This window comes from Athene noctua, chromosome 1 (assembly GCF_965140245.1).
Source record: "Athene noctua chromosome 1, bAthNoc1.hap1.1, whole genome shotgun sequence".
Taxonomy (NCBI): Eukaryota; Metazoa; Chordata; class Aves; order Strigiformes; family Strigidae; genus Athene; species Athene noctua.
Window position 1 is genome coordinate 7,010,988 of NC_134037.1, and position 11,287 is coordinate 7,022,274.

General features: G+C 40.0%; 1 protein-coding gene across 1 annotated transcript in view; it reads left to right on the forward strand.

Annotated features, from left to right (window-relative positions):
- The window catches only part of CDC5L (cell division cycle 5 like), a 37,455-nt gene extending 28,196 nt beyond the window's left edge, over window positions 1-9,259 (forward strand). Inside the window, exons 15-16 of the mRNA XM_074921649.1 lie at window positions 6,703-6,915; window positions 8,647-9,259. Of these exons, the coding sequence (XP_074777750.1) occupies window positions 6,703-6,915; window positions 8,647-8,751 (318 nt within the window). The 3' untranslated portion in view covers window positions 8,752-9,259. The remainder of the gene's footprint in view (window positions 1-6,702; window positions 6,916-8,646) is intronic.
- Window positions 9,260-11,287: the final 2,028 nt, after the last annotated feature.

Genomic DNA, 11,287 nt, shown 5'->3' on the forward strand with positions numbered 1-11,287 from the left:
AGTTGTCATAATTTCTGAAACATTGTTCACATAGAGATTGCTCTTGGGTTATTAGTTTTAACTGTTAGTAGAGAGAATGGAATAGCCTTCTGGCAGGTATCAGTAAGTTGTAATGATGTATGGTCTACATAGCAAAGTACTGTACAGGAGTTTATGTTGAGGCTTCCCTATTAAATTGAGGAAAGGCAGATTTATATTCCCATGCAAACTTCAAACATTTGGTCTAGTTTCAGTTGTGAAGTTGCAGTTGCATGCCAGCAGTGCCTTAATTTGAGGATCACCTGTGTCTGAATCTTTCCATAGAAAACTTTGTGTGATCTCAGTCAATTAGAATTAAATCCTACTTTGTGATTCCCCGAAAGTTACTCTGTCCCTTTTTGACTGCTGTGATACTGGTCAGCACCTTTTCTTAACGATCCTTGTACCCCCTTGTACGTTAAGAAAGCATCATCTTCGGTGTTGCAGCAGGGTACTGAAATTGTGTCAAGCCATGGAGTGGTTTCAGTTGATTAGCTGATGTAATACTGGTGTTGATGTCAGTTTGATAGATTGAGCCCATATTGTTCTACACCGGGAATGCAATTTTTTGTTCGATAGTAACCCCAAGTCTCAGTTTCCAGCAGAGCTGACTGTTATCTTTCACTAACTCAGAGGTAAGAGGCAGGCTCTACGGAGAGTTTTACCTGGTCAAACTGTGGACAAATGAATCGGTGTTTCAGGTCAAAAAATGGAGAATTCTGACCAAGAGCGTGGAAGTGGAAAAATATTTTAAAGTAGACCAATTCATGAATTTTTGTTTAAAAATGTGCTATTGTAGAGTGCACCGTAAAGCTTGGCAAGGCAGATGATCTAAACATGCCCAGAGGGTGTTCTAGTGTCATCAGTCATTGTTGTCCCTGGGGTGGTTGGAAATGCTGGTGAAACCTGTTTGATGTAACCTGGCGCTGAGCAGAAGGCTCTTGGTGTGCAGTGTCTCATTGTAGTTACTCTGTCTGACTGAGCCAATATGAGGCAAGTTCATAAACCTTACTATTTAAATTACATTAATAAAGCTCCTGCCATCAGAAAGTAGGTGAGGGCCACATGTGGGTCTGAGGTGAGGAAGTAAGTTATAGTAATGTTTGGAGTAGTCCTGTATAGGTTCTAAGAGTAACCAGCCAGAATAACTGAAGCTGGCAGAAGTTTCTCTGCACAAGCTAAGCAGCTTTATGATAATTTGTTGATTCTCAAAGGCCACAGAACAAGTTGGTTTACTTTTGACTGTGGCTCTGGTAAGAACATGCAGCAGGTTTTTTTTACCCATCAGGCATGATTAAGAAGATCAATTAGAAGACAAGAGAGCTTAATGCTGTTTAGGGATTACCAGAAGCTCCATGTCTGATGGAAGGAAAACAAAACAGTCAGTACAGGGAAAAACAGCCCTTTGAACTGACTAGGGGTGTCCTCAGTAGACTTAGATGAGGAATTGTGAAAATGCAGTTTGAAGGCACTTGAGCTCTTCCTTTCTCAGGGTCAGTTCTTCTTAAATCTTTCCCAGTGGATGATTTGTTCTCATAAGCAGTCTTTCCCTGTTCTTTGTTGTCCTTAGTTAAACCTTGCAACTAACCTCCTATTTAAAATTTCCTTGCCAAATTTAAATCCCTCTTCCTTTCTCTGTGGACATAAGAACAGACTAATTTTTCACAATGATCTTTGAGATATTTAAAACATGATGTTGTGTCTTTCTTCATTTTCTTTATTTTATTTTTTTTTTTAGGTGGAGAAAAACCAAACAAAATAACCCCCTGTTTTTTCAGTCAGTCTCCCTTTTCTAGATCATGTTTTATAAACCTCTGGTTATGTCTGTTGCTCTGTTTTGGTTTCTCTTCTTTGGTTCTCTAGTGTAGTACTGAAAACTGAACGCAGCTCTGTAAGGCATGAGGGAAGACTTTTACATAAGAGTTTTGGGATGGGATAAGGCTCTCACACTTGCCCTAACATCATATATCATTTTACCCCATGTCTGTACATGCTGTTCTCGTTTTGCTATAACTGGTACAAAAGTCAGCAGAACCAAAGCCGGCCAAGGAGCAGTACAAAATAAATAACTAAGTGGAGAAATCTTTCAAATGTCTTTACATTTCTTGCTAGGTTCAGAGGGGAAATGGTTGTCAGATTTTACTGAAATCTTATTTCTTAGCTTTAAGCAAATAATGTAGACTACTGTTTAAACACACCTCTTCATAACTGCTTGGAATTTTTAGCTTGGTATCTGAGCCTTAAAATTTTACGAAGCTTGAACTAAAATTATATGCAGTTGTTGGCATTAATGCAGCAGTCAGCAATTTTTAATAAATAGTATTTGTTACAAAAGCTGAGACCTCTTTTTGACCTTTTCATAGTAGGTCCTAAAATCTTGTAGTTGGGAGGGAGGAGGAAAGGTGGTGAGTGTTCACATTTCTCTCTATAAGCAGAGAAGGAAGAAAGGGCTGTTATTTCTGGGTTTAGATACTTGGGAGGCTTTTTTCTTTTTTTTTTTTTTTTTTCCTCTCTTATTTTTCTTTTTACGGCAGTGAGGCCTATGATAATCCAAGATAGACAAGGAACTGAGTAGAAGAGCAAGGGCTGAATAGCAGTATACAACCTAAGAAGCTCTAGTAGTTAAAAGTAAGAATCTATATCCAGAACAACTCTGAAGTATTAAGTCCAGTTCTCATTGTTTGACAATTTCAAGAGTGCTTAAATAATCAAGGTCTGACACTGTAGTAAGCATTAGATTTGAACTGACTTATTTTTTCTTGGAGAAAAAAAAAATGCTTATGTGAAACAGTGCATACTTACAGTGGGATTGATCCACCTGACCTTAGGTGGAGCAAGCAGTCTGTGTTCCTGTCTTAATCAGTGAAGAGCACTTCAGTGGTGTGCTTAGTCTCGTCCCGAGGCCTGGATCAGATGAGCCATGCCCTAGAGTTGCCAGCTTCTCTCCTGATTATGGAAGGACCTTGGGTGACGAGCTCAGATGTTGGTGTCTGAAGCCAAGCAAAGTGAATCCCAGCTGAAGTGTGTAAAAGTGTGAGACCAACCCAGTGCTGCCACAGCTACTGGTGATACTTGGAGCATGCAGATAATTCAGGACCTCTGACCACAATGCCCTGATCCAGTCTCTTTTCTGTATAGTGGAGATAACGCTTATCACTGTATTTCATGTCTTTGGGTACTCGGTGTTTAACATTTTATTAGAAAATTAGATTGTTGACAGGTCTTCACTTGAGACAGCAGAATAGTGAAGCTTTTCTAAATGGTCTTTTTTAACCTGTTCTAGAAAAGTGACATTCTGATTGAAGGTTCATTTCACACCAAGCATACTTTGCGTTGTCTGTAATGCTGTGGAACAACATGAGACAGTTGATCTTTGTTGCATTAGACCTCTGTTACAAACAAAATTCTGTTTGCCTGTGCATCCATCTATTCCATGATCTCTAAATGTCAGTGGCTCTCAACACACGTTTTTCATCCAAGAAATAGTAATTGGAAAATAGTTCATTTACCGCACAGCTGTATTTGTTGTTGCAGTAATAGCATATTATTTACCAGTGAAGACATTTAAAGCTTTCATACTTTTCCATCAGAGAGTATCCTCACAAATCCCTAATCTATTTATTTAATTTTCTCTAGATTTATATAAATATTGAAAAAGAGGCGCCTTTCTGTATGCTTAAAGCACCTTGGGCATAGCTTAAGTCTACATTGCAAACAAAATCTGAAAAGCATAGCAGTCTGCATCTCTCCCCAGGAGCAAACTAGACAGCTCAGAAAGTCAAATTTCTCTTTCACTCACCCATTAACAGTTTGCTCCCTTGACCATTCACTTTGTTTATCTCTGCACCACCTACTAAAACTCTTTGAAATGAGTGACTAAATTGTTAAGGACTAGGACATTTTACAGAAACATGCAGCTGTGTAATAGAGAGCACTTCATTAAAGTTGGACGGTTGGAAGGTTGGTGAAATGCACTTTGCCATAGCTCGGTGTACAAGACTGTGATGGCTGTGCTAGTCCTGGTGGCTGGGGTTCTCTGGCTGACTGTAGTTACCACTGTAAAGGACAGATCAGAAAGTAGTTCCTTCCCAGTGGAGTTTGGTTTCATTGGTATAAGATGATAGCTTGGGTAATTGTAGGGTTCAGTGCAGTGAAAAGCTGCTGCTTTTTGGTTATCAGTGGTAATTCCTTTGTGTGTAGGAACGTTCACCAGCAAAACTTAGATTTTTAAAGAAACAGGGCAAGGATAGTAGATTTAACCACTGGTTCCAAGTCAGGCTTTTATATTTTAACACTTGAGAAACTTAACACATATTTCTTCATCTCCTGCACTAATATATATATATATCTAACTTGGCAAAAATCAGAATCTGAGAAGCCTGATTCCTTTTTTTTGTTGAATTTGGCATCTTTCACACAATACTTTCTGAAAAAAAAGGTGTTTTTTTAAAGGAGGTAGCATTAAAAAACCCCACCGGCAACCTTATGTCTGTACATAGAGATGTGAAATACCTCTCCACAGTTTTGCTCAGTGGTGTAGTCTGGTGTTATTTATTGGTTTGTAATTCAGTGTTAAAAGATTTCTTTGATGCCATCTATCAGGCTTTAAAAATGCTGATGGCTATTTCATGTTTTTACTGCTCGATTAATTTTGCCCCACTGAATACATATGTAAAGATACACAAAGACTTCTGTTACCTTTGCTATTTATAAATGTTACGTAGAACATTTATAACACGTTAACGTGAATGTGCTTGTTTATTTGCATTGTATCCCAGTTGGCAATGTGATATTTTGTAATTTGTATCACTTGTCTGTTCATGGATTATGTCTGGATTATGGTTTATGACTTGGACAACTTTGAGGAAACTAAGACTGCGGAATCCCCGGCACACCAGGTAGCACATACTGGAATGATGCAGGAAGGAGAGCTTCATGTCTCACATGCCAGTTTCTCTGTGGTTTTGATACCACATTTTCATCTCATCACTGTCATATCTGTTGTGTACTCTACTGGATTGTAAATTGTGGGGATTTGCTTCTGGCTTTTGCCACTGACTTTAGGCAGCTGGTTCGTTGTGGTATCTCAGTATCTGTCTGTTGGCTAAAGATCATCTTAACTTCTTGCTGTGAGATCCATGAGGGAAAAGCCCTGTGCAAAAGCAGTGTTACTGGAGAGATCACTGGGGAGCTCCAGGTTTTTAGTATGGGGCAGGAGGGATTAATCACAGAATCATTCAGGCTGGAAAAGACCCTTGGGATCATTGAGTCTAACCCTCAGCCCAACTCTACAAAGTTCTCCCCTACCCCACATCCCCCCACAGCTCATCCAAACGGCCCTTAAACCCCCCCAGGGATGGGGACTCCCCCCCCTCTCCCTGGGCAGCCCGTTCCACTCTCGGACCACTCTTGCTGGGAAACATTTTTTCCTAATGTCCAGTCTGAACCTCCTCTGTTGCAGTTTAAGGACATTAAAAGCATTCACTAGAACTGAATGGGAGATTTTATAGATAGGTAAGGTTACTTTGAGACAAAACCAATTTCACTTATTTGCAGTCTCATACTCACATGCTTACAAACACTAAGACACATAATCATAGAGTGGTTTAGGTTGGAAGGGATCTTTAAAGATCACCCAGTCCAGTCCCGCCCTGCCATGGGCAGGGAGAGCTTTCACTAGATCAGGTTGCTCAAAGCTCCATCAAACCTGACTTTGAACACTTAAGTAATCTGTCCAGCACTCAGCCACTGGGACATTTGAACCCAGGTGGTCTTTCTGAGATGCTTTATGGCAACACCAGGAATGAAGAAAACACCTGCTGAGTTCTCATCATGGCACCTGCGTTCTTCTTGGGATGGTGACCATATGGGTTTTTTTGTTTTGAGGTGTTTTTTTTTTTTTTAATTTGCCTTTCATACCTATTAGAAGCAGACAGTAGTTGGTGTCTTCATCCTGTCCCACCTGAGTTACCAGGATTTTGTCTTAGTCCTTTTTCTCCTGATGTGGCTGATCTGAGACAATGCATGCAGATAGGTGGTAGGATTTAGTTACTAATCTAACAGTACTTCTGCTGTTCCTTGCAGTGTTTTCATGCCCCAGCATTGCCATTCATTTGCCACTCAGACCAGTCTAAATGTTTCCATTACGGTTCTCTGCAACAAGAGACGAATTTGGAGCTGCCTTATCTCCCCGATTGCCTTTTTACTTTATGGAATATGATTTAGATTAATCCTGTTGGGTTAGGCAGGAGGATTGAAAGATGTGGCTGGTTTTTGCAGACTAAGGGTATAATTTTGAAAGGCAGAAACCTAATATCTTTCAGTTTTTCTTTACAAAGGCAAAGAAGATCTCCTGTGTAAGTGGGATGTGGCATAGCAAGCTATCATGTGACTTGGCTGCTGCAACTGCAACAATTCCTGACTATAGAGCCATGCTCATATAGTGTGTCATCACCCCTCTTTTGGCTAGTCCAGGGGACTTCACCCCTGGAATAATGTGTTTACATTGTAAAGGTTTTAATCCAGAAATCTGGGTTTTTGTAAAATGTGTAGTTAATTTGTTAATAGAAATCAAAGAACTCAATCAACTTGATACAGTTCCACAGATAATATTTTTACTACTTTTTTTTCTCCTGACTTTTGAATTCTGGATAAATAAAGCAATTCTTGGGTTCTTTCTGACAGATAAACAGAGGTCACATGACAACTGAAGCAAAGAGGGCTGCCAAGATGGAGAAGAAGCTGAAGATCTTGCTTGGTGGTTATCAGTCTCGAGCAATGGGCCTCATCAAACAGTTGAATGATTTGTGGGACCAGATTGAACAGGCACATCTGGAGCTACGTACATTCGAGGAACTCAAGAAACATGAAGATGCTGCAATCCCTCGGAGACTGGAGGTGAGATTCTTAAGTGTAATAATTTAGGCCAAATACAGGCACTTTGTCAAAAAGATGTTCTTGCAGTGCATGGGCTCTGAGGTTCACAGCCTCAGTTTTTAATGGTCTTTTTAAAGTATACTTTTGGCTATTACCAGACTCCTCTGCCATCCTCACTTCAATATCAAAGATTCTGTGATACATATATTAGAAGCTGGGACTAATCTACCAGTGTGTTCTTTAACTTTGTTTTTATTTTATTTCCTTGTGTGGTTTATTTTATTAATCTTCTGCAATGGATATCGGCAGAAGTTCCATATATATCTTAATTTGACTCGTTTTGGTTTTAATTACTGCTAGAACTTAGGGTAGATCTGAAACTTGTGTAAAACCTCCCATTTACTTAAAAGTCAGCGGACCAAATGCCAGTGTATACTACAGGAGATTCTCCTTTCTTTTTGCATGTTGATTGTATTGATTTCCAAAGCTAATGTTGTCAGACTTGCAGATGGCTGGACTTTCAGAAAGCTGGTACTGAAATGGGGTTATTGTGCTGATTTAAACATGGTTCTCTTTTTCAGAAGCTGAGCAGTTCTGTAATTATAATTTTGAGGCATCCTCAGGGCTCAGGCCATTTGCCTGCAGTCCTGTTGCTGGCTAACAGTGTGTGTGTGTGTGGCCTGGACCACTGCTCCTGTATGACACCACCTGCCCTCCCAGCCTCTGACTGGTTAGCATGGCTTTGAGGAGGAAGATCTCTCCTTCTCTTAAGCAGCCTTAACTTCAGCCCAGAATTACCAGAAACAGGTACACAGAGATACCTGAAAACAATGCCTCAGAGCCACTGTTCTTAGTTTAAGGATCTCCAGGATACTATTCTCTGCTTTACGCAGCTAAGAAGGCAACCTCAACCAGACTCGGTCCTAGGCTTGAGCCAGTGCCAGGCTTGATTTCCAAGAAATAAGAACTTATCTGAGCACAATTTTTCTTTACATTTTTTTTTTCTTCCAGAAGATAGAGTTCCACATGGTCTCAAATCTTCTCAACCACTTACTGTAAAAAAGATAAAATATATCAGTTCTTAAAACTGGTTTTGTGGAGACACTTCAGAAATGCCCATAGATATGTTTATAGACTCAGAAGTGATTAATTGATTTAGTGAAGGTTAACTGTAAAAATGTATTGAATAGCTTGATAGCTACTGATAGCGCCTGTTTTGTGTAAATGGCACTTTACTCAGGGCTAATCCTCAGAACACATTTACTGTCTCTTCTGATACAAGAGTGAGGGGAGATCAGCTGAACTAGCAGCTGGCAGTTTTAGAACAAGCAGTAGTTCTCCTTCACGCACTGTGTAGAGGGTGGAAGAAGGCCTGTGGAAGGCCTTGTTGCAGGATGCAGGGTTAATTAGGAAGGTTACCCTAAAAAGGTTTTGAACAAGCTCATGGAATAAGAATCCATGCTTAACTGTTAAATACAATGCACTGCTTGTGGCATATTTCCAGTTTGAAATCTCTCCTTTGGAAGCATTTGATATTAACTGCTGTCAAAAACAGGGTGAGATACCTGACATTTGATTCTACATTGACTGCTCTGTTCTACATTTATATTTAAAATAAGTAATTTTAACAATGCCTCGCCTTAGTTCTGACCCCTTCCTCTAAAGGAACTAAAACACAACCTTGGGTAAAGATTTTCATGGGTGTGACTGTTGGAAAAACTGACTGGTTGCTTAATTATGTTTTCCTTCCAGTGTCTGAAGGAAGATGTGCAGCGACAGCAAGAGAGAGAAAAGGAGCTCCAGCAGAGATTTGCTGACTTCATGTTGGATAAAGAGACTTTTCAAGCAAAGTATTAAAGCACAAAATTCCATTCCTCACTGATGTAACATTTTTAAAGTGTACAGATACTTCTCCAGGAGCTTTTGCCATCAGTTGCAGAAAACAAGTATAGTCTGCTGTTTGCATCTTGTCAATTTTTGTTCCTTTAATGAAGTATTCCAAATGCTCTAGGTATGAATGGCTTTGGCCAGTATTAAAAAATGGATTAAAATGTCCAGAATTTTATTAAAAGGAAAAAATAATCACTCTGGTATGATTTTAGCCATGTCTTCATTTGCTAGGGTTATCACGTTATTCCTAGTGTTTTATCAGTCTTAAGAGCTGTAAGATACATGCCTGCAGAATGAAGTCTTTTGAATAAACCTGGAATGTTAAAAAATAATTAAGAAATAAAATACCTGCCTTCTAACTAAAATGGAATCCTCCATTATCCCAGGCCTCTTTTGTGGTTCTTGTAAATTGTCTTTCTTCATTTCCCCTGCTGCAGCTTTTATTTTCTAAGACTAATTTGTAGTAGGAAGGACCTGTGTGGGGTAATTGTGGTCTGTGTAATACCACGTTCCCAATTCCTCTCTATGCGTGTGACTAAACGCTCCCATTTTATCAAGATGTTCAACTGGTCATACTGGCAGCAAGCATAACTTCACTAGCCCAAAACGGGGTCGCTGTAAGTTTTGTAAAAGTACCCAGCGTCACCTAACGGTTCTCACAGATTTCAGCAGAAAATGTACCATTAAATTTTCTAAGTATTAATGCTTTTAAGATCATCTGTGTGTAATGCATGTTCCCTCCATCTGGTTGATGAACCTTTTTCTGCTTTTATCCAGTGGGTAACATCACAGTTCTGCCTTGGCCCAGACCTTGTGCAAGATGGTTGCAGAGTCTGTGTCTCTATGTCTTACACATCACAACTCAGTTAACTTGTTTTCTTCATTTTTTAGAATTGTCCTTTTTTCTGTTCTGGCTCTGATCAACTGATATCTTCAGAGCATCCCCGGGTCACGGTTTGTGAATTAGTGTAGGCCAGGGCCACTGGGAGTCTCGGTGAGCAGCAGGGCTGTGCTCAGCCCCAGCAGCTTCCTTCCATGTGCCTGTGCTGTGCCCGTTGGTCGGAGTGCTCGGAGCAGCCCCAACACTGCTGAGTTTACTGCTGCAGGCGCAGACACCTCATCTCACCAGATCACCGTTGCACACCATCGTTCAGGGGTTTGTGGAGTCCATCCTGAGCACGCAGTACTCTTTGAGATCCACAGTAGTATTTTCTGTTGCTTCTCACGAGCTGGTTACTCGGCACGCTCTGTTGCCCACAGCAGCTGTGGTGTGGGGTGGAAAAAAGCTCCCTATTTACTCCTCCTCTCCTCTCACCACATCTCAACAGGTTTTTCATTTTCTCTCTGCTTTGACTGTTCTCCTGAAGGGCAAAGATTGGATTACAGGAAGAGGTGAATGCATTATTTCCTGTTCATTGAGGGACTTTTCTAAATCTCATCCAGAATCTTTCCCTGAGTACTGTTGAGTCAGACCATGAGTTAAATGTTGCTGGTTTTTAAATGTTGTCAGCTATTCCCAATGCTTTTAATACATGTGTTTGCCACAGTCACGCATTTCATTAGAGGATTGCTTTAATCTTATTTTTGTGGAGGCGTTCATCACTTTTCAGGGATCCATCTTACCACCAGCTCTTACACTTTGGGTCTTCTGAGCAATTGTTTGTGGAAATGCATAGGGAAAAAGGCAAAACTGTATTGTTAACAGCACAGAAATCAGCAATTAAATACATCCCATTGCATGCATCATGTAATTCTGCTTGCATATATCTGAATTTAAATGAGGGCTTCGCTGTTTGCAATTTTACCAAGTTACAGAATGTCACTTTATTTAGACCTTGGGAATATTACTGGGGGAACACGGTCAGGGCTGTGGTTGTGTAGATATGATCAGTGGTAATCAGATTTTTTTTTCCAGATTTTTTTTTTTAAACTCAACCTGTCTAATTTCTACTGATCACTGGTAGGAGTAGGTACACAGCCAGCCTTGGAATATCTTTCCCTTTACTCACCAGGACATCATTCTTCTGAAGTACTAATGCAATTATAGACTACGTACTTCTAGAAATGTGTTAAATATTTAACTAAACCAGAGCACATCTGGAAAGAAGTATTAAGCATCAATCTTTGAGCATATGGCGTACTTTAGCTTAACTGGTTATACCCAAAAGGAGAAATCACATAAATGCGTATCATGACAGTTCTTGTGGTTGTGTGGTAGCTGGAGATATTAACAAAAAACCCTTGTAGGTTTACCAATACCACAACTACAATTATTTCTTTTTAGGGCTGCAGCAGAGCCTCTTTGATGTTTCCTGTATTTTTGACAACTCCAGAGCTAGGCAGGTATTCAAACACTGCCTTAGCAAGTATTTTGAAATGGCAGCTTCAGAAGGACTGATAAATTGTGAAAGATTCTTTTCTTTCCTGAAATGCATACGATTAACCAGTCATTAATTGTATCAGATAAGCATTTGTCGCATGCAAAGCAGGAGATACAAGGTGG